Here is a 23,975-nt window from a genome sequence, read left to right on the forward strand (position 1 = left end):
TGAATTGATCCAAGATGGAGAGCATAAGAGGTTTTTTGAATAGATTTTTGTTTTGAGATTTTAAAAAAGCATATTGTTTAATAATACTTTGCTTTGAGCTTGTTTACATTTTGTCAAGTTGCAACCACAAACTTTTACAAACTTTATTGAGATTTTAAGTGACAGACCAACTAAAAGTAGTGCACATTTATTAAATGGGAAGGAAAAGATTTGTGGTTTTAATATTTTTTACAAACAAAAGTTTGTCAAGCGTATTCAGCACAGCACAGTTTTCAGATATTTATTTATACAAGATTTTGATTACCATGAATTCCTGTAACATACATTGAAGATTGCTGTGCTAAAGTATAAGGTTCTGCAAGACACAATTATTTTTAAAATATCTAACAATCAAAAGATGAGATAATATTTAATGTTTGTTAAGCATGACAATATAATAATAATAATAATAATAATAAGACATCTCGGTTTATAGACACAATAACAAACATATATCATGGATCATGTCATCCTTCCTCCCTCCCTCCCCCCAAAAAAGCCACTTTATCTCACCTTTCCATATAGAAGAAACTCCTGTAAAGCAGGATTATAGGATGGCACCTGGCAGACACCCTGCTATTGCCACTTAGATCATATCAGTCCCTGTGTGGAGTGACAGAAGCAGACAAGGACGTAACCTGCAGAGGACAGACTCGTCCCTGGACGGGGAGGGCGATGTGTACTGTCACCTGTTTTGGGAACAGTGATGGAATGCACGATCTAGAGAGAAAGCCAAAGATTTATTGGACGTCTCACAGAAACAGAAGAACCAAAATGTCCACCTCATGTTCTGCACAAGAAAGAAACGGTGTCCGTTTTATCAGATGCTGCAGGAAAGTATAAAGTACTTGGTACATTTTATTTCAAGCACACAAAACTGCAGGATAGTAACTGTAATTGATTGCTTTTATACAGCAGATTGTCTGGGTGCTGCAGGAGCAAGACTATAAAATAGACAAGATACGGTTAAGATTTTTATTAGTAATCGTTTTAAGTCTGGTAGCAGCTTTCTTCCACTTCACTGTTATATTATACTTTGTGTTGGTCTATCACATTAAATTCCAGTAAATTACCCTGAAATTTGTGGTTGTAATGTGACAAAATGTGAAAAAGGTCAAGAGGAATACGCTGTGCATTTCTGTAACTTCAAACACCAAAAATTATATAATCTTTTACCTTTATGCTTTTTTGCACATTTTTGTCATTTTAAACCAGCTACATTATTAATGGGGTTAAATTATTAGCTACTGGGCTAATAATTTATAGTTTTTATCTTAGTTTCTAAATTAAAATTGCTTCTCTAAAAACGTCAACACATCAAATTCCAATTAATGTTGTCTTACTTCAGGTGATTGATGCCTTGAGACCATCAGCTGACATGAAGCCCATTGTAAATATTATTGCTCTCCAGATTTATTGTTCCCCTGCAACCAAGCTCTGAGCTCGGTAGGTTTCAACCCTTCCACACCCATAAAACCACTGCAAGTCTTCACCGTCCGCACGCTCACCCTTGGCATGGATTAAAGTGGATCTTGATAAAACTGCACAATTACAGCCGCGGCACCTCATATCTAATTACTGCAACGCTGACCTCCCGTGCACCATTTTTCAGCCAGCCAGAACTTCTCTGTGGATTTCAACCTTTTCTATTAGCCAGGAGAGCAGAGGCAATTTCATTTTATTACTTTTGGGGGTTTTATTGTGTCCAAATGTCAGTGTGTGTCTGACTTTTCACAGTAAACAACTATGAGTTACGTCAAGATACTTTGCTTCACATCTTTTCAAATTTGTCCCATGGACAGAGATAAGAAATAATGGCTTCTTGATTGGATTAAATTGGGATTTTAGAGGAACAAACATTTTTTTAAGCTCTAGAATAGATGGATAAAGACAACCAATTTAAGACTGCAGATAACAACCTTATGAATCTGTTTTTATCTTGACAGTACAGATTATTATTAGCTTCTAAAATGGTTAAAATAAAAAGTGAGATTCTTTTTGGAAAAAAAAAAAAAGGATATCAAAAACGTTCAACTGCCAAAGCACAATAATTATGTCTTGTGGGCACTGATTTGAACTTTTATTACGTTATTACGAAATCAGCAAAGCAAAATAGTTCTAGTGGAAACATCCTCAATTATTAAATTACCAGTTTAAATACTGGCCACATGGCAACATTTTATTAATATGCAATTAAAAATAAAGTTGCTTTTGAAGAAATAACTCAAATGCTGAGTTACATAAACACCCCTCTGCTGATAGTGTTTACTGACCATTTAATCAGACTAACGGTTCCCACTATAAGTCAGTTAGGATTATCAACAACATTTTTAACATAAATCCCAAAATATGTAAAGATTTTTTTCTTTTCAAAATCAAAATCTACATGCATCTCTTCATCTTTGGTATTAGCTTTAATATGGTGTGAACTGGGTCTAATATTTTTTTCTAGTCTTCCACAAGCTTCTGATAGCAGTTTGCTGTAAATTTGGCCCATTCTGACAGACAACTTATGTTGGTCCATGGCTTTTATACTGTATATACAATGTTACCACATTCAGCCCACATCTTCATAAGATTTTTGCTTTAATTTGGGGGTTAATATACACATTTCACACCAGAACATGTTTCCTTCCTGAACAATATGATGGCTAGACATTCCTGTGCTGGCTTAATAAGCTGATGTTGCTAAACCTAAATGAAAAAAATAAAAATACTACGTCTACTTGGGTAGCTTCTAAACCTTTTAGTCTCTGACTAACGTTTGTTGCAGGTCCTCTGATGGAATTTGCTTCCCACAAATCATATTTCCATGCTTTCAAGGTCAGTCCAGATGATTTAAAAGGAAACCGTCTACATAAGAGTCAAAGATAACAAAGTTTACTAAATACATAAACTGAATCCATTGTAAAGTTAATACTCCATAGTCATATTGAGTAATATCACATTCTCCGTCTGTATGTGGTGTCCACTATCATTTAAGGATCTCCTGCTGGTACTGAACGCTCCTGTAGGCCACTAGAAGGCCTTTTTTCTCCAAGAGTGGCTGCAGCTAATGGGTACAAAATTAGTGAAGATTCCTTAAAGTAGCACTTTGGCCAACTGCCTACATCCTTGCTCAAACACACAGCAATGACACTGGGGGAAAAAAAGCATGAACAATCTATAGGGAGTTAATACAATGAAGGACAAACCTCTTAACATCACTTCAAGCTTGGAAAAGATGAATGCAATGCGTTCTTTACTTTAAAATAAACACTGAAAGCACCAAGCTAATAAAAGGTAAAATACACGATACATCCCTGCAACCAACTACAAAGTAACAAAATGTGAAAACATTCAAGGGGGAAAGCAAAACACTATACGTGTTAAATGCAGTAACATAACCATAGACATAGAATTACCATGTCTATGGTAATTCTTTGTTTTACTTGAATATACAGCAATACCTAAAGGTTAAGTATTAAATTTTCTAAGTTATTTTGTGAGATTGGGCTGCAGTAGTGCCTGCTGAGTTGATGGAGATGATAGGGTCTTGCTGGACTGGAAACACTGGAAGGCTACCTTTTTTATATATATAATATTGCGTTTGACTGGTATAAATTTAGACAATGTCACACTGCATCGCTGTTGGCTTGTAATTTCAAAACAAACAAATAAGTAGTAAGGCGAGTCTTCATTGCTTCCCACATGAAAAAAGAGAGCAAAGGGAAAAAGCCAATGGAAGAACACAATTGCTGAATGACCCCACATTTGTGCCTTAAACATTTCTCTCCAGAAAACTTGACTCATTTGTAAGGGCAAAATTGATGAAGGAGCTAACAGGTGGTCTTTACCTCCCAAGCTAAAACCAAATGGCTAACATTTGGTACTGACAGATTTGATCCTCAAAGTGCCTAAACTGTCCCAGCTAGCGAGCAATAAACTGGGAAAAACATCAGACAGGCAACACTGACAGATCTTTTAAATGATAACAAAGCTAATTGGTTCTACCACCGGTACCTAATGTGAAATCACAGACCCGACAACGGACCGGAGACCAGACCCTAAATAGATGCAACACCGGACCTGACACAGAGAACGTCAACGACTTACCCGTGTCCGACTCCAACCACATTGTTTCATTTATGAAGCTGAAGCTAGCAGCAGCACAAACTTCTTTGCTCAACTCTTTCCTCTTCCTCCGTTTGGTCGCCTCATCTTCAACACCCCTTGTAATTTCTGCATTACTATCGATTTCAACATGCTCCGGTTCCAATTTTAAAGGCTCAAAGTTGCTCAATGCCTGGGCTGGATGGAGCTAGTACTGCTAGGTCACGTAGCGTAGCAATGCATTTACCCAGAATGCATTGCAGCGCAAACAGTATGGCGACGCCCGTGCGAGTGACAATATTTTACATTTATAAAAACACCTTGCAGTATTTTTACTCTACTATTTTTACATCTATAGTAAATAACTCCCAGTCTACTGTCAAAACTAAATATGACAACAACAAAAAAACATTTAACTTCAACACAATGTGAGAGATGGAAGAAAGTTTACTGCAAAATGTTTTTTTTTGTTCTGATATTTCTTCTTTTAATTTTCTGGCAATGTTGTCCATCTTTCCAATACACTGACGATGACTGATATGCAAGTTTGTCATCTGTTTCACAGAACAGCATGAGCCTGATTCCTGTGCAAAGACAAAGGATTACTCTACAAACACAAAGTAAAATTAAGAAAAAACACATTAGATGGCATCATGAAATTCATCGTGAGTTTTGCGACACAAAGCAGGACAATGCCCAAACAGTTTATAAAGATGCACAAATAGAAAAAAAGGGCTGACACTAGAACAAGTGGTTTGAAGTCAACGAGAATGTGCAAGAAAACAGGAATCTGTTAGATACAAAAACATAGTAACAGAAAAGCTCCTCACAAGTGTAGCAAACCGATAATTTATTATAGATATAATAGTATCAGGTGACAAGGCCTGAAATTAACAAAAGGTTTTCACCAGTTTCATGAAAACCTGACGAAAAAAAAACAAAACAATTGCGCAAGAAGACGACGCACATTTGTTCCAACGAGACACTGTACAGATGTGAAACTCCTTCAGATTTTCATGCTCCCATTAGAGCTCATGAAGAGCAAAGGCATTCTTATTATTAGCACAACTCATTGTACTTAAAAGGTGAAATAAAGTTATAGCTTCTTTTTTTTTGTCATATAAAACTTACAAAACAAACTAGTAAACAGCTAGAAGAGCAGGACTTCTCTGGAGCAGCCTCTTGAAATGTCCACCATCCCAATCTCGGTTCAAAAGCGTCAAAACGTCCAAAACCTTTTATTACAAACTACAGTAACTTCAGTGTTTTTTCTGTTTATTGAACAGTGACTACACCGAGAGAAAAAAAATGAACATAACTACATTTTTCCCAAATAAAATGCATCCAACTTCTTCTAGATTTTCATGCCATAATTCAATGACGAATGATTTCTTCGTGGCTCCTTCACGTCTTCACCCGGCATGTCACGAGAAGGGACTCTCCTCTGCAGCATTAGTTCATGTATCCCACAGAAAATACAGACTTTAGCTTTTGCTGGATGGAGGAGTCTTATGCAAATGAACAATTATGCTTAAAAATTGCAGAAAATGCTCAAGTTGTCATGGTTTGCAATATAATTATGGGTTGTTAAGTTGAGACCTTTTCAAGTCTAAATTCTTTACAACAAAAAAAGACAAACCAGGGAAATCTGAATGATTTGGCACCCAAATGTACCACTTACTGGTGCGCAAAAGAAAAGTAAAAAATTATACAGGGTGCACATATTGGACATCTACCAACCGTTTTTGATCATATGAGGAAATTTGGTCAGCTTGTGACATTCCCAAATGTGCATTTACATTTCCTTCATGCTTTTCAAATAAAAAACCTTCATCAGTTGTACTTCAATGAGTGTGGATCTGCCATAATTTGTGGAAAACATGACAGATGTTCATTAAGTGTAGACTGAGCTGTCCGAGCGAAAGTGAAGAAACCGAAGCCTGGCCTGGATCGGTCGCTGCCATGGATTTCTGGTGTCGGCATATTCGTAAATAAGGGACTGCGCTCACGCAAAGTGGGAGCTGTAGTGGTGAATGTTAGCAGCCAAAATAAATCTCCTACAAGTCACTTAAGCAGGTCAAGTCTGTGGAAAGGCTTCCAGTTGGCGGTTGGTCAGAAACGTAACCGCCGGATGGAGTCAGACGCAGGTCCCTTGGTGAGCTGGAGGAAGAGCTTTTCGGTTCTTTAAAGCTTGGGACTTGTCCTTGAAATCTGATGGCTTCTGTTGTGAGATGTCTACCAACGCACTGGCGACAATCAGTCCTGTAGTAAAGGACAACAGAGAGACGTATGAGGTTAGATAGATAGAAATGTATTTACATTGATCATGTGCAACTGAAGAAAACCCAAATAAATGGAGAGGACAGTGTCATTTTGTTTATTTGGTCAGAGAAGAAATTTAATTCGCAACTTATAAAATACTGCTCAATTTGAATACAACAATAGAGCTATCTATAAGTATGCATTTGCTGGTTTGACATTTCCTCTACAGACTATAAAACTTGCCGTCTTCAAACTTTTTACAGTTTCTCTTATGGTGAGTTCACTATATGTAGGATTAATTTGGTACACAGAGGAAAAAAATCCTGTTTTTCTGTTGTTAATTTTTTCCAGAGCTGTGTATTAGTGATATTTGTTTCATTTGGTTGTGGAAAAATACAGAATTTATTACATACAAAAAAACAACTAAAAACTGTATTTGTTATATGTGTATTTAAAAAAATGTTGGTTCTGCACTGCTTGCGAAATTATTAAGAGCGAGTGTAGAAGGTTGCAGACTCCTGCTTTGGACCAAAAAGCAACAGTTCACCTTTTTCTATCAGACTTTGTCCTTCCACTCAACATTCCAATAATATGCTTAGATATCTGAGAGGAGCTTTGGCTCCTTTATTAACTGCCAAATTAGCAGTCTTCCATACGACAGCATATTCATAACAACTTACTTCTCAATTAGTAGATCAATTAATAATTATTTCCTATTTTCCTATCCTCTTTTATTCACTGGTAATGTTATTTTAACAGTTTCAGCTATGAGCTTCATCATCAAGATATTTTTTTATTGGTTTGGCAATCTGTTTAACAAAGGGAAAAAATATGGCTAATTTTGCAAAATAATTACTTTTGATACATCTCTCTTTTGTAAAGGGTAAGATGACATCAAATTTCATCAAAGATAAAAGGCTTTGCAAAAAATGTTTCAGCAAAAACAGTCAATGATGGGAAAAAGATAAAACAGCTGTTTTTTTATATGAGGGGACATTTGACGACTGCTGCCAAGCCTGACAAGATGCACTGCAGCAATGCTGACAAGCAAATTAGAGCAAGAATTGAAATAAAACATAATCTGAGTACTGACAATCTAATATTTGGCAGTGAGGTCATCTACAATTTAAGAACGTGTTTTCTCATCAGGCATCTTTTATAACTGAGTGGTAATGTTTTTGTTTTTACTCAGATGACTCTAGCATCTGGTCAATAATATCCATTTGGCAAGAACAAATGAAAAGCTTGACCAATCTTCCAAGTAAATCCTCCCCCTCTCTCTCTCTCTCTCTGGCAGAAAATGTCTTTTATTAGTGCCTCAATTAAAAAGTAAAACGATGTTGCTTCAGGCTGCACTCATTGCCCAGTTTGCTTGTCAAAAGTTAGATGATTAGTGCAATAGGTGTAGCACGTGTAACACATTTAACTTCTTTATGCTGGATAATGATCCACTGTGATGATTATGATGGTGGTCTTAATTCAGATCGAATTCTTTGGGACTTATGTAACCGATTTCAGAGAAATGTGATTCACATGTCAGTGTGAGTTGCTTACCTGACTGTCCAGGTGGAGGCAGGTCAGAAAGTCCAGACGGGAGACGCATGAGGACAGTTAGCACAGCAGCCTTCCCTCCAAAACATGGCTCCATTGCAACTGGTTTAGGCGCACCCTTAAAAACAACAAAAGAAAAAACACAAATTAACAGAATTTCAGTACTAATCAAGATTTTGTTCTTCTAAATCCGATAATATGGGTAAAACAAAACAAAAAAAGGAGTATTTTTGTTCTCGGCAGACAGCACCAATAACTGCAATAATGCTTTAACAAACAGCTTTCTCTGCTGGATAATACACCTTTGCTTTACCAACTAAGCTGAAATCAATGTTACTTTCTGCTCTAGTTCAAGTGATGCTTTATTTATTTTTTTAAAGGAACCAGCTGACCAAAAGTCACTCATGTCATCTGATGGAGCTGCTGCATTTAAGTCAAGACGCCCTCCTCCTGAGACAAATGGTTTGATTGGTCACACAACAAAAACACTTGTGTCCCTGTCAGACAGTCAGTGTGCCGAGGCGATGACCTACCCCTCAGACGTAATGGCCAGAACTGCTCGTATCAAGCGTGAAAAACATGTCATCCTGATAATGAATGTCAAGGGTTTCACAGCATGCTTTGGATGAAAGGACAGAAATTGTTGAGAAACAACGTGTCTGAATAGAAATGCATTTTTTTTCTCCTTTCTCTGCGTGGTGGGGTTTAAAGTAGAAACAGCAAAGTCAGAGTGAAAATAACTTTTAAGTGCCTATGAGGATTGACATTTTTAAGAAGATTCTTGTGAAATTTGCATTGAAAGCCAGATCTTCAGATAATCTGTAGATAAAAGTTGAGAACAAAAGCTAATAAAAACAGAAATAATTACTATAACTGAATTCTTGTCTTTTAATTTCTAGTAAAAGACACATTGCACTTTTGTATCCATCAGACAATTTTAAATGCCATGATCTCAGAGGAACTGCATGTCTTTTCATTTGTTTTTGTCTTCTTACACCACAAAATTCTAAATGTTGATCTTTAATCATTTTGATATTTATCAGGTCATTACTGCGTTGCACATATATTTGTGAAGCTAAAAAAACCTCTTAGTGTAAGTCCAAGAGGATTTTGAGGATCAACAGCTGTAGAACTATTTAGCATTTTCAAAATATGAAGTTTTAAATTTAAACCAGTTTCCTTTTAGTCATACAACCAATCTACTTTCTACCACCAATGCGTAAAATATTTTGGTTAGTCGGAATTCTAAGATTATTCAATATTTTGCATTTGTAAAATGGTCATTCATAACTCCAGAGCTCATAAACACACCAGCACAAACATGCTAATACAAGAAAACAAACAACTAAACAGTCAGGATGAGCTCTCTTTCCAGGACTGACAGGTCTCATCAATCAAACTAGCTGTTCATTACTGGCTCCATATGTCGAGTGCCTGCCATTTTGGTGTGCAGTATGCAGGCCTGAGTCTCTCTGTCCAGCAGCTGCTGACATCTTGGTCACTAAAAGCGGAGCCCGACTTGGAGGGTTAAGCCAAGCAAATAGAAAAAAATGGGTAAAAAGGATGCTGGGATCTTCTCAAACCAGTTGGAAAAGTAGAGACGCTGATGACAAATATGGAGAGATTAGCGCTTATGGTTCAGTCATACTGGACCTAAATGTTTCAGTAAGTCAGAATCTTTCTGAGAGGCTAACATGGTGAGACAACTTTTCTTGATTGTGTTTTCTACACAAATTCATTTGAAGAAGCACTCTAAAATTTAGTAGTTAAAGCAGAAAAAGGGCAGGCGAAATAAAAGCCAGTGTCCTCTGTGTCATCAAAAAATATTTGCAACAGTTAAGTGGAAGCAGATGTTGACTTATTAGTTGACACAGAGCAGAATTAGGTTGTTTGGCGAGTTCTCCTCCAGATCATCAATCATCTAATATGTCTGTAAGTCATCCAAAAGTGCAATTGAATATTTAAAAACGTGTAAACGTTCAACTTTTAAATAGATTTCTAAAAGACAAAAACATTTTAGCTCAAAGGTTTTGTGAGAGTTATGGGATCAATACTTCAACTTTAATGGAAAAAGAACATTTTCTGTTGACTAATTCTTTATTAAGGGTGCAAGCCTTGGAGGTGCTACAACAAACGCATTCCAGTTTACCACTGCAAATAATATTTTGGCTTTGCCTTTGGATCGAAATGTAATTTTTAAAAAAAATGTTGACATAACGGCATATTTGTCACATTTCAGAATATTTGCTGTTAGCTTTACACAGCTCAGAAAATGTCACTTTGGTGCAAAGGAACACAAAAAATCTTATGTGATCATAAATCACCTGAGAACAGCAATCTCGTACTTGTAAATTCTGCCTTCTGTGTTCCTCGAAATTAAGCCATAAAATAAAATGTTAATGAAGTCAGAATTATCTGTGCCCACATCTCAGTGGATCAAAAAATAATTTTGATCCTCCAGTAGCATGTAAAACTCTTCTAAAATTTGACCAAGTGGGAGTATGTATGACAGAAACATGTATGTTCTTAAAACAGAACCATGAGGTACGCCACACCAAGAAAGTGTGGACAACATTTTTTTACTAAGATAAACACAAAGCGAAAATCTAACAAAAACAGGAGCATGAATTCCCAAGAGTTTGCTCCTATCTAAAATATCTGACTAAAACATCAAAAACCCTTAACTGTCCATACAAACCTACATTAGAGTGACAAGTATGCAATTAAAACTACACTTTAATCAAGAAAAAACAGGCTGTTTCTAGCAGCGTTCTGATCCAGACGGTGCGATGCACTCACAGAACCGAGAAGCATTGCTTTTCCTCCTCTTCTTCGCTTTACATTGCCCTTCAAAACACCATAATGCCGTGTGAGTACCACTCAGCAGAATGCTCGGCGCTAATGTGTTGCCTCTTTGCAGGTTGCCACAGTGATTTTATTTCTTGCAGCAGCAGGTGACACAGAGCCCGAACCAGGCTGAGAAATCACCAGTGGTCCCTCAGATCTTATTTTGAGGACGTATCTCTTCATCTTACTTTAAACCAAGCAATATACTGTAGCATACAGCCTGGAGCCCTATGCTGAACTTGGAGCCAGACATTCCCATTTGTTTTAGAAGTATGAACAAAACAGGACTGACTGGACAGCACAGTTTAATTCTAAGCAGAAGTATATGAGAGAGTAATAAATTAATAGAGATAAATTTTAGTGAACCAAGGCAAAAAAAAGAAAAAAACTGAAGCAGTTTGAATACCTCAAAGAAATCATCACTGATTTCTTTTTTACATGACTACTGGAAAAAAATGATTTTGATGACTTCATCATACTAGCTTTTAATTATGTAGAGTTAAAGTAATAACATATTTTCTACCTCTTTAAAAGAAGAAACAGTCAAGAAGTCAAGGTTGTATAAGTTGAAAGAATATTGTGGCTATTTCTACATTTTGTATTTTGTAAATCAAAGTCAAAAAAAGAACGCATACAATAAAAATGTTGCATGAAATGTGGGATTTAGTCTTACGTCAACTAAAGGCTGCAGGACTTCTGTTAGCTCTCCTCTGGCATCCAGCGAAACGGCGACGGATGCAAATGGACGACTGGCCATCTGCTGGCGCTCTCTCATCAGCTGCTGTAGAAACAAACAGATGAAACGTGAACAAACCACAGTAAATGTGATATTAAACATTTAACACATGTTCAGTGCCATTAATACAAACACTTCACCAGAATTATAACACCACTGCCACATTACTATGATCGTTTAATGATTTTTCTACAAAGGCTTCAAGTTAAAGATGAAACACTCTTTTCCAATTAGCGAACAACTGTTAATTGTTTTATGTTTGTTTTGGAGAATTTAAGAGTAAAACAGAAGGATACGAGAAAAACAAACATTTATGCACAAAATTAATATGCTTGCCAGCTGCTTCTGCTTGAGGAGAAATGAAGGTTTAGTACACAGTCTGGAAAAGCACAGGAAATGAAAATATGAGTATGGAAAAATATTAATATTTTCAGACTTTATTCTTTTTGTCTAAAAGTTGGATCCATCCATCTTGTGTTCTCTGCTTCTTTCCTAGTGTCCTTTCCTTATTTTCTACATCCCTCCCTTGTCACCTTTATTGCTTTCTTTTTTCCCATCTTCTTTCCTTGCATTTTCTCTTTTGCATCCTAATGATGTTGCTTCTTTCTCTCCTATCTTCCCAGTGCGCTACCTCCATTCCTTATGTACTTCTACTCTTGCTTCCTACATCTCTTCCTTCCGTGTACCTGACTTTTCTTCATCTATTTCTTGTCTCTTTTGTGTTGTTCAAAATTTTGATCAAAATAATCAGTCATTCATTCTTTCTCTTCCATCCGTGCAAAGTGACAAGCAAATCTGAAGGCCTTCTCAGATTCTCGATCTGAATAAATCTTTCGACAGATTTCAAATGAGTCATGCAATTAAGGCGGCAAAAAGCTCAACAGAAGAAACATTTACGACATAAATAAATGAAAATATCACATGAACAAGCAGAAGAAAATAGAAAACATAAATTTACAACAAAACTCTGCCTTAAAAGAAATTGTAAAATTGCCTGGTTTTACACAATATTCACAATACCAATCATTCTGACTTTGGAGTTTGGGAGTTTTCCCCCAAACTCCCAAACTTTAGTAGCTACTAAAATGCAAAAGGGACATTAATAAATATGTACTTTTCTTTAACCCCATCAACACAGTGAATCAATATATAAAACTAAAACTATGAGTAGTAATTGATTGGTTAATGAGTCAACAACTACAGGAGAACTGATTAGGTATTTGGATCACATGGAGACATGATTTCTGTTGCCTAGATTGAGCAGAAAATATTTTCTTTTCCCCCAACTAATCAATACTGTACAACAACTAATGCCACACTATCATCAGGAGCGCACCGTCTGATCAAAATCTAAACAGGCACCAAGGACATGACTGATTGGTATTGGGTTTGAGATGAGCTTAAGTGTGGCACATTAAGATTTGATTGTATTTCAGATCACTAAAATCCTTTAGTAGGTTTTTTTTTTATGATGATTCTCATTACTGGTGCTTCTTCTGGACCTCTCCAAGTATCATGAAGAATGAACACCAGCAAACAATTACCTTTCAAAGACCAATCAAAGACTAATCAAAGACCATAGAAATGCATTGGATCCTTTGATTGTATATTTATCTACCTAATTTTAACCTCCTTAGCTCTATTCTATAGAGCTTATAAAATGTTCAAAAATGTTGGAATTTTCTGGGGCATGCTGTGGTGGCGCAGGGGGTTAGCACGCCCCACGTTTGGAGACCTTAGTCCTCGACGCGGACGTCGCAGGTTTGACTCCCCGTCCCGACGACCTTTGCCGCACCCTTCACCCCCCTTCCTGTCTGCCTACTGTGGAAAAAATACGAGCCACTAGCGCCGCAAAAACTCTTCGGAAAAAAACAAAAAAAATGCTGGAATTTTCTTAAAATGCAGATTGGTCCCTTGAGTTAAAGTTTGTGAAAAATGAATAAATATTATATTATTTGCCAAAAAATCTGAAAATGTGGTTAAAAAGCTAAAAGTACTTTTAACCAGTGTCACCACCCAGTAGGTGGTGACACTGGGTGGTGATACAACACGTTATTAGTTTTTGCACTTATTTTTCTATAGACAATTCAAATTAAAGACCTATAAATAACGGGTCAACATAAACATTATCTGGTGCCTAAATTAAATTGAGAAAGTCTGATTTAAAACATTTTTCTAGGTTATATAAAAGGAAAGACTGAAAAATGTGGGGATTCTGTCTAGACAATATTGAAAATATAATATGGGAAACATGTCAGTATTATCAATAAATGTTGCATGGTGTAAAAGGTTAATAATGATTTATATTTACCATTTCAAACCTTACATGTTCCTTAGAAATAATGAATTATGTCGTAAATTTCTGCCTCAAAAAGTTTTTCTTGAAGAGTTTCCCGCACTCAGTATAAATAATAGATCAACTTTAATAAGAATGTGCTTTTTAGGCACTTAGGTGTCATAGTTTCATTCCTGAACACAGAGTTCTCCTTGAGATTGGACTGACCCCGACAATTCTTGTCTCTGGACCCCCAACCTTTAACACGGAGCATAATTTAGTATTCATTGGTCTGGCTGTTAATTAGCAAAAAAAATTAAGAGGTCTAGAGAGGTTGACAAGTGGAAAATGAACAAGTGAGAAAGTGACGACTTGAATCAGTGTCTAGGTGTTTATCAAAGACAAATGGCAAAAAGACAAAGTCGTGCTATTTGCAATTCTTCAGTGGCGGCCATAAGTTAGACAGCTTAAGTCATTCATGGTATATTAAAATACAGATCTGTACTGAAACATTTTAAATCACTTTGTTGATCCCCAAAACAAATTAAAAGATTAAATAAGAATTCCAAATGCTAACAAAAGTATCACAACTTCAAATATTTTCATGAGTGTTACATTTCTATCTAAAACAGCTAACGTCTTTAGAAATAACCTCTGATGGCGTAAGGGTCTCACATATTTTCTTCGAAGTGTCAAAATCAGCTCTCACTCATGTGGATGCTTGAGGAAAATTGCGTAATTTTGTTCGCAGAGAGGCACCCGCTTCCCCTTCCCGACACCAGACCCAGGTCAAACTATTTCAACAGAGCTCTGTGCAAAGTGTCGTGTGTTGGGGTGTGATTGGTCAGATGGTTGTTGCCATGTTTTATGCAGAAATGCACTCAGACAGCCAATTTTAATATTTTGTTTCAACTAGAAAACTTCCACTTCGTGTTTTTTGTATCCAAAGGAGACATAAGAGAGTAAACAGAGACATAAACAGTTCCTTACTAAACTACTATTATATTAAGACTAGGCCTGTCACAATAAGAAATTTTGCCAGACGACAAATTGTCCCAGAACCTATTGCGATAAACGATAACATTGTTGTTTCGAGACAATTTCCAAGTAATACAATAGTAATAATGAAAGAATAACGTAAGAACGCTTTCTCAAAGATCAATAAACCTTAAATTTTATGGACATTTCAACATTTGAACTGGAAGACATTTTAAAATGACCAAAATATATAAACAAAAATATATAAATAAAACAATAGAAACAACAGATAAAATGAATTCTGGAGTCTCTGTAGACAAAATAGTCTTTCAAAAAAGGAAAAGTTGAGACCAAAGCGCCAGACTGAAAACCAGTTTTGGCAGAAAAACAGAGAAAAGAGAAAAACAATAAATCAAGCAAACATGGCTATGTATTAAAAGTGTGTGCAAAAGCTCCAAATACGAACGTCCCACTACCACGTGACTGTGCGTGAACTGTTCAGCTTCGTATGAATGTGGGATATGTTACCCTCTATGTGTGGAGAAAATGACCTTTTCTGTGATTATATAGGCTTTAACGTAACATTTCTAAAGTAAAAATAATTTGTTGGTCTTGTGCACTTTTAGAATTTGAAGTGTGCTGGATTTTCATTCAGTGCAGGTCAAAATCATCCAAACAACAGAAAAATGCCTTTGAAATACTCTTTTTGCGCGACGAATCTATATGAGTTTAACTTTCCAAAAGGAGTCAATGAAATAAATATTTTTAATGATATTCTGCTTTATTTAGATGCACCTACATCTTAAATGTTAAGCCTTAACTTAATCTAATGTGCCAACAAATAGAATTAAAGCATTTCGGAGACCCCACTCAGTGCCGTGGAAACGTATTGGTACATGGTGAATAAGTGGAAAGTGGCGCTGCTTTGTTCAATCTGAAAACCTTCCCTCGGGGAGGTAGTGAAAAAAATAACACCCACATAAAATTGACATTGATCACCTGATTGATTTTTCCTTTTTTAAACTTTATATCTGATGCCCGATGTTAAATTGTTGTACATCTCTGCCATTAAACATCAAACCGACAATACAAAACCGATAGATTTGAGCTGCTGGGTCACAATGGGTCAAAATGAAAAATGTTGCCCTTTTCAAAAAAGATAAACGCAGGATGGGGGGGCCCGGCGAGGTTGTTCCAAAACAAGAAAACAGCTCAAGGCTTATTACGGTTTCCAGCACAAAAAGCTTCAAATCCAACAACATTCATCCTAAATGTCAGATAGCAGTAATGTTATTTATCATGTTGCAGAATTCATTTTAACACAGCAAAGCACAAGATGGGAGCAAGAGCAAAGTCTAGGACCTGCCATCAGAAATGTGCCAAGAAAGCAGTGGTTAAAAAGGGCCAGCACAATACCTGGGAGACTGGAAATGAATGCTAAGTTAATGACAAAAGGCAAGGCTGAACTCTGTAAAACCAATTAACGTTTATGCAATGACAGACTGATTTTGTCTAGAGTACAAGCTGGAGCCATTCACAGTTTTGATAAGGGTGGGCTTGCAGCGCATTGCTATGCAACTTGATTAATTTGGCAAGTGAGGGCATGAATTATCTGTTGAGTGAATACAACATTTTGTTCCCTTCATTGGACTGTATGAAGGGGTGGGTGTCATCCCGCCTCCGAGCGCATTTCACACCGATGCAGGTCACTCTGTCCCTTTCAAAGATCACCGGTTATGCCCACAGGCTGGCTCCTTTAAAGTGAAACAATACATAAACATGCAGTCAAATGTACATACACCATTGCTTTCCTCATGGCAAATATGTTGGAGGCAATTTACACCCTGCATGTGGCCGCTTGTTGGACAGTCTGAACACGTACTGTGATTAATGGGCTTCAGATAACCAGATGAAGATATCCAGTGGTGTCCTGCCACACTTTCCAAAGCTGATATGATGCTGGAAAGGCTGAGGTGTTCTGTGTGGGCTAAGATATCAAATTCAGGAACAGAATATTAATTAACTGGCCCAATTTCAATGTAAAGTGAGGGGCTAAATAGTGAAACAAAACATTTTCAAGGGCAAGTTCTGAAGGATTCAAAAAGGTGCTAAATTATTTTGCACTTAAATGTTAATCTTGACAAATAAAAACGAGTGAGCTAACTTGACACCCAAAAAGGATTAGGAGAAAGATGATCTTATTTGAGTCCTAATTGTCCTCGGGGGGACATTCAAGCCTGAGCTAAAGCAAACACATTTACTTTAAGTCTATAAAAATAAATAACAAAAAATACCTGGATTTGAAGATTTGGGAGTGAAGAGTTTAGACTAGTTGGTTTGTGAAAAAGTATTTGCGCACTAACAGATTTCTTCTGTTTTTGCTGCTTTTATTTTCTTATTTTTCCTACATAGTTAAGACCAAAATTATTCATTCCCAAGTAATCTTTTCACTTTATAAACACCATTCTTCTGACTTGAAAGGATTTAGATGTTTGCTAGAATACTAGCTAAAATGTTTGCTAAAATGTCCGATAGATTTCAGCCACAAAAAAAAGCTTCTATGTTCAACTTACAATATATTGGTAAGATTTAAAATAAATGACTCATTTCCATTGCAGATTACGAGTGTCTGGAAAATGCCAGGGTTCTACATCATTCCAAATACGTGCTATTCTATACCATAACGATCATCCTGATTATTTGGGAACAACTAATGTTCATAACTTCCAACAGACGACATGGCGGGCGAAAAGGAACAAAAGGACTCCCGGTTGAGAAGATAAAAAAGGCACAAGTATTGACCCCTGAGGCCTCCCACACGTAAAAAAAGGTCAAAGAGACACAACAAAACCAGGCAACTAAAAATAAAACCACTTAAGAACTACACTAGATACCAACAGAGATGCAAGGACACTTATCAAGTAGAACTGGGGATTTGACGGGCAGCAAGTATTCAAAATATTTAGGATGGGGACAAACAACACCGTGAAGCTAGTAGGCCATTTCAATTCTGGCTTTGAATGCCCCAGAAATCCAACTAACGTTAAGAAACATAAAGTCCTCTATTCAGACAACCAAAAGAACACAGCAATCCTGAAAGTCATGCTTTTGTAATAATTCTCCATTGATGCACTGATGAGACTATATTGAGTAAATAATAAAGCCTTTGAAAATACAAACAACCCATCACCAATGAGCATCACAGTTGATTTTTAAAGGTCTGGCTTCGCATGTGTGTAAAACACAGAGGAGCTGCATTAGATAAATCCATGTTTGTGTGTGCAACATCTTTGCAGTTCTCTCTTGTAAAATGTCAGCACACCCCTCCTTTCTGTTTTCCCCCACAGGTAGCGTCAAAGAGGTCAGCCTTTGTCCTCCTATGTGGCATTTAGAGCTGTTGTGTCTTCCTCCCTGCGGTCCCTGCTTAAAATCCAAGTCCCATCACTTAACTTCAACCAAAATTATCCAAATTAACCGGCACACCTCTGTTATCATGTCCCTTTAAATCCTAGACAAAAAAAATAAAGCCCTTATCTAATTATTGTTGTGGTGTGGAGGACATCCAGCTCTTTGGAGATAAAAAGTAATTCAAGGAATTGCTGTGTTCTAGAAACCCTTCAAAATTGTCCTTTATTCACAGTCAATTTTCAGAAACACAATTTGAAATGACTGCTTGCTTAAATAGAGATCTTCCTAATAAAAATATTACAAGAGAAAAACCCAACCCCAAAGAAAATGTGCTTCAAATTCAAGTCAAACACGGTCCATAATTACAAATACCTTTAACACCAGAAAGCTAGTTAAAAAAAAAAATTTCATCAGATGCCCAAGTGCCCCATAGCTTGATCACAGTTTCATTATCAGCCCAGCCATTTCTGAAAGCCTCATTAAAACTCATTCATTCCATGTCCTTACAGAAGATGAGGACTCAAATGGCCCCAGGACGAAAGTTTCCATCCCTCATTTCACCAAGACCCATAAATACAAAGACACAGTGAAGAAGAATCAGGGAACCATTTAGTTTACAAGTAAAACAAAACTGTCAAGGCTCAATCGGCTCATTTATAAACTACGCAAGGATCACCGTCAACTCATCTATATGTCCGGGTAAGCAGACAAACTGTGCATTCATTTCACTGTAAGCAATTAAACAACAAGCAGATGGTCTGGTTAGCATTAAAACCTCCCCAGATTGACCGCCTATTAAATGGACCCTAAAGGGTCCTGTAAGAATCTCTATAAGTGATTTTACTGATTCTTGTATTACAGAAGAGTAGCTTTAAAAATTGCAACATGTGAAGTCTTTTAAAATCTATTTGCAAAGAACAAGTACAACTTGAGCGGTGAAGGGCATCCTCTAGGCTGCCACAGCTTTCAGGAAAAGGTTACCAACACAGATTCTGAATACAATGTTTCTTTAAAAGTAGGCCAACTGAAAATGCCACACCAGAGCTGTAGAAAGCTGTGTGTCTTAGTAAAGTGTTGATGTCAAGGATACAGCTTAGACATAAAGTGTTATTTTACTTTTACCAACATGTCTCTTATGATTGGAGACAACTCCCAAAACGTCCATGTTTTGGGAGTTCCTTGCATCTCTGCTCACCGTTCCAAAGTTAATCTGGTAGAGGGTCAATGTGAAGAACTAAAGATTAGGGTGATGAAAAAGAGACCTTACAAGATCTGAGACGTTGAACAAAAAACATTTAATTGCTAAGAATGATGTTTTTTGACATGACATTTTTAAATCAAATTTAGCAAACCCAACCAAAAAAAATCCAAACTTTTTGAAAAACCATGACATACTTTATTATCTTACTTTATAATCCAAAATTACTTCAACAGGGAAAATATGGTCTGATTTAAAGTCAGACATTAACCATTTATGTCTAAATTATGTAAGTAGCGGATTTTTACCTGCAAATATTTTTTATGATCAAATTAAAAACAAAGAGATTTCAGGAATGCTTAAAAAGCTTTCCCAAACAATCACTGCAAGGATAAACCGAAGTTTTGCAACTGAACAAAAAAGGCTTTCCTCTGAAGAATAAAAATTGTAATGTGGAACAAAAAAGAAGTTATGGTTGATTTAGTCCTGATCTAACCAGTTCCAGAGTGATGAGTCCATCTGGATAAAGAAAAGCTCAAGATGAACTCAAAATTAATAAACTTTTTCTATCAATGTCTCTTTTTCTTACTTCACTGGAAGATGAAAATTCCACAATTCATTGGTCTTAAATTGTGAATGAAGAGTTCAGGGAGCATTAGAGATCATTTTCACACATGGATTCTTCCCAACAAAATCCAGAATTTAATCACTTTTAAAAGCCTTTGGATGTCACTGTAGAGAACTTTATGAAGAAGTTCAACTGAACTGTAACGCTGAACACTTTCTGAGAAAAGATGCATCTAAGTCTGTCATTGTGGTGCAACAAAAAAGGGCACAATCAAACGCAACAGGGATCAAACACTGACATTTTCTTTGACCCAGTAAAGTAGTTTTTTTTTTTTTGGTCAACTAAAGAACAGATCACAGACATGTCCAGAGCAGACACAAAAATAGTGATCATCTGCTGTCATTAAATTTTATTGACTTAATTTTTTTTGGACAGGCATGAGTCAGAGACAGAGCAGTAATCATTTTTGTTTATTTTTAATAAATCAATTAGAGGGATATGAAATTCTGATCCCCTAATTATTAATGTCATTCCCAAAGTGGAAATGAATTGTGAGAGCTTCATTAACAGACTACGGGTCATGCAGAGAGATCAAAATGAAATTCCTGCTGTAAAATACCCAACAGCACCCAGGATAACAGCAGATTCAACCCCAAAGAGATGGAAATTACCATCAGTTCAGAAGCAGGAAATTTTCCAATGCGGTTTTAGATTAACAGCAGCAAGGTGAATTTGCATTTCGCCTCTCCTTCATTTTCAGAACAGAATTCTTCTGACCTACTTTTATAATTTCCACTGCCAATCACCACATCTTTTCATCCAAATCCTTTCATTCCACCACTGAATATTAATCATTAATATTCCAGCTCCTTTTTCATCCCTACTGTCTGCTTGGTTCCTATTCCTTTCCACTAAATGTAAACCCACACTAGGCTTGAATAATTATCCACTTTCAACAAAATTATTTGACAACATAATTGATCCAATTGTAGAGCACAAGATTTTGCTGGCAGTTAATCAAAACTTTCTTTAGAAGTGGTCAAAGGCTTTTAATGAGATGTGAGCCCTTTTTAAGACTCAATTGTCCTGGCCGACTAAAACACATGGCTAAAACGACGCTAGCCTCTTTGCTTTAAATATTTTTCAAATCCCAAATGTTAATCACAAACATTTAAGTCTACTTTTTCAATATGGTCACCGTGCATTATGGGTTAATATGGGATACTGGCAAACCTCAATTAGTTACACCAGTTCATTTGGAGGAACACAGCAAAAGTTCAGCAAATCATAATGAGGAACTTGTGGAAAAACATACATAAAATTTGACCCAAATCATACATTTAAAAGGTAATGCCACCAAATACCAATAAAACGTCTGTTAACTTCCTAAATTTGAAGAAACTTCGTAAAGGTTTCCCTGAAAATGATTTAGCAAATGGAAATATTTTTGGGATCTCACCTAAAACATAAAGAGTTTAGTCTGATTTCATGTGAGTCAATAAGAAAAAGGTCAGGCTGTTGGCTCAAGAGGGTGAAATTTGTGTTATAATATCATCTTTCCATAAAAAGAAAGGGCTAGATGAAAAAGATGCCAATTTTAACATTCATACTATATCAACTTTAGCTACAATTCCTCACATATTCAGTTCAGCATCCGACTTAAACATAAATGGCCAAGACTGCCAAACACGTTTGATAAACTCAGCTGGAAAAATACAAAATTATGTGTATATTCAAATCATTTTAAAATGACTAATCTGCAGACTTGTATTCACTCACACGAGTTTCATAGAAGTGCCTTAAAGGTAATTACTCAGTTCTGCTTTAAACGTCATGGACTTACTTCTCTGCGTCGTGACGCCCAGCAGGTCTGTTTGATCTTCCACACCACCGCTGCCACCAGGAGCAGAGACAGAAAGCAACTGGGATGAAAAAAGAAGAAGAAAAAACAAGCAGGGTTACAACTGAATCAAAATATGTCTCCTTTAACTTATTTAGCCATTTTTAAAATAGAAAACTTTGATCCTTAATAAAGCAGACTGTAGTTATTGGAGGTTTGTTTTTGAACTTCTACCCTTACAGGAGATTTCTTTATACATTTTTGCTGATCTGAAGAAAGCATGTCATTAACCAAACCTGAAAGGAATACAAGGCAAATCCAAATCTGTATAAATTTACTTTCAACTTCGAGAAACACAATCGGGCAAAATGATTTGAGGAGGTAGAACTTTAAAATATCGTTAGACTGAAATATTTTGGCCGATTACTTCGATTAATAACCCAACACTGTGATCATTAATCAAGGGAAAGTCAGCAAGATCTAAGCTGATCTGGGAGGGGAAATTTGACTGATTGAGAGCTTCCACTTCATTATCCTTTTGATGTATAATGTCAGGATGATTATCCACTAAAGAGGCCGTTTTTAAGAGTTGGTTAGAATGGTGAAGTTTGAGTTTCACATAAAATTTCTCAAAAACAGATTAAGATTTTTTTTTTTTGTGGATAAAACTGTCTACATTAGATTTCTGCTATCAAATTCGAATCAATCCAAAAACAGAAAATGTTGTTCCTTTAGTAATATAGTAGGTGTGGGAAAAATTATGGGGCTTGAAAAAATAATGGTATAAAGAGTTCTTACAGTTTTGAGAGCAATAGAATAAAACCACAATGTTATAATATTCAGTAGATTTTATTTAAAACTAACACAAACACATTATACAATATGGTGGATTATTTTGGCAGCTGGATTATTTCTGCTTTTATTAAAGGCATTGTCTTATTTTTTTATATTTCTTTGTCAAATACTGTGAAATCACATTGAATGTCATCATAGATGAAAATTTCAAACTAGCCCATGCTTATACGCCAAAACATCTTATTTTTCTCTAATTATCACTGAATAAAAAAGGGACATAAAATTGTTCTGTATGTGCAGAAACCAAGTCCAATAGCTGTCATCCCAGCACTGTCCTCGTGTCTTAAGAGACGTGCTAAAGTTTTTGTCATGTACACACCGGTAAAACGAGCAAACATCTCACAGGGGCCAGACAACCATCTCCGATTTTACGAGCCAGTTTGTTTGGTATGTAAACTTCAGGTCGCCACGTGTTCTAGATGTGTTTGATCAGATGTTTGAACAAGGTGATAACAGTGAAGATCAGCATAAAACCAGAGCTCAAATCTGCTGCTTCAGTTAAACATTTTATTTCTGTGACACCACAAAAAAAGAAGCATCTGCTCTCTTAAGCGCTGCTTATCAGATGCAAACAAGTCAAGAAGCCTCTTAAAATGATAAATCACAAGAAACACAACATTTATGGTATTTTTCTGAGTTAGTAACAGAATAATTTAAATATCAAATACGCATTTTGTGCACACATCCATCCTAAAATGTTTTGATTTTAAAAAATGGCTTGATCTCATAGAAGAAGAAAGAAATGACAACATTAGAAAAGTCGTGATGTCCGTTCTCTGCTCCTTATCTCTCCTTCAAGGAGCTCTAAAATACCCTGTGGGGTGATTTGACATTTTGTCATCAGGCTGATTATGTTTCCTGCAGGTTCAAGTCTCCTCAAATCTTCCCTCACATCCACAGACACACTCCGTCACACACAAAAAAAACAGCTCATTAGTGAATCAGTGCTATTCCTTTTTTTCTTCTTGGGTTTATGGGTCACTGAGAACTGGACAACACAGATACAAACAAAGGCTAAATGGAATTATTATGATCTGCCTACCAAATGGGAAAAACACAAACAGTTCACTGCATTCCTGTGGAAAATAATGCATATGATTAAGTGTGAGAAAATGAAAGACTGAGACTGCGTTCAAAGACTCGGACGAGTGAAGCTTAAAAAAAATAAAAGGTATTTGCAGCCTTAAACTGTATGTTTGTTATATGAACACAATGAATGACTAAAATAACATGCAGATAAAAATATTTAATCTTTTAAGAATGTTCAGATTTTTTAAATATTGTTGAGTTTCCTGAAACAGAAAAATATAAAGTTGGTTGAACCCG

The 23,975-nt window shown here is 36.3% G+C and overlaps 1 protein-coding gene and 1 long non-coding RNA gene across 3 annotated transcripts in view; both read right to left on the reverse strand.

Moving 5' to 3' along the window:
• Nucleotides 1-4,961: 4,961 nt before the first annotated feature.
• atrnl1b (attractin-like 1b) overlaps nt 4,962-23,975 on the reverse strand; it is a 65,779-nt gene continuing 46,765 nt past the window's right edge. Inside the window, exons 26-29 of the mRNA XM_028029569.1 lie at nt 21,798-21,876; nt 11,465-11,572; nt 7,948-8,062; nt 4,962-6,393 (exon numbers count right to left, since the gene is read on the reverse strand). Coding sequence (XP_027885370.1) covers nt 6,269-6,393; nt 7,948-8,062; nt 11,465-11,572; nt 21,798-21,876 — 427 coding nt within the window. The 3' untranslated portion in view covers nt 4,962-6,268. The remainder of the gene's footprint in view (nt 6,394-7,947; nt 8,063-11,464; nt 11,573-21,797; nt 21,877-23,975) is intronic.
• On the reverse strand, nt 16,358-16,767 carry LOC114151982 (uncharacterized). 2 transcript variants are annotated; one of them, XR_003597052.1, is made up of 2 exons: nt 16,663-16,767; nt 16,358-16,534 (listed from the first exon to the last, which is right to left on the reverse strand). It is a non-coding gene; the product is annotated as an uncharacterized LOC114151982 (long non-coding RNA). The 2 variants fall into 2 exon arrangements; XR_003597051.1 differs by having other exon boundaries at nt 16,624-16,761.

This window comes from Xiphophorus couchianus, chromosome 10 (genome assembly GCF_001444195.1).
Source record: "Xiphophorus couchianus chromosome 10, X_couchianus-1.0, whole genome shotgun sequence".
In the NCBI taxonomy this organism is placed as follows: Eukaryota; Metazoa; Chordata; class Actinopteri; order Cyprinodontiformes; family Poeciliidae; genus Xiphophorus; species Xiphophorus couchianus.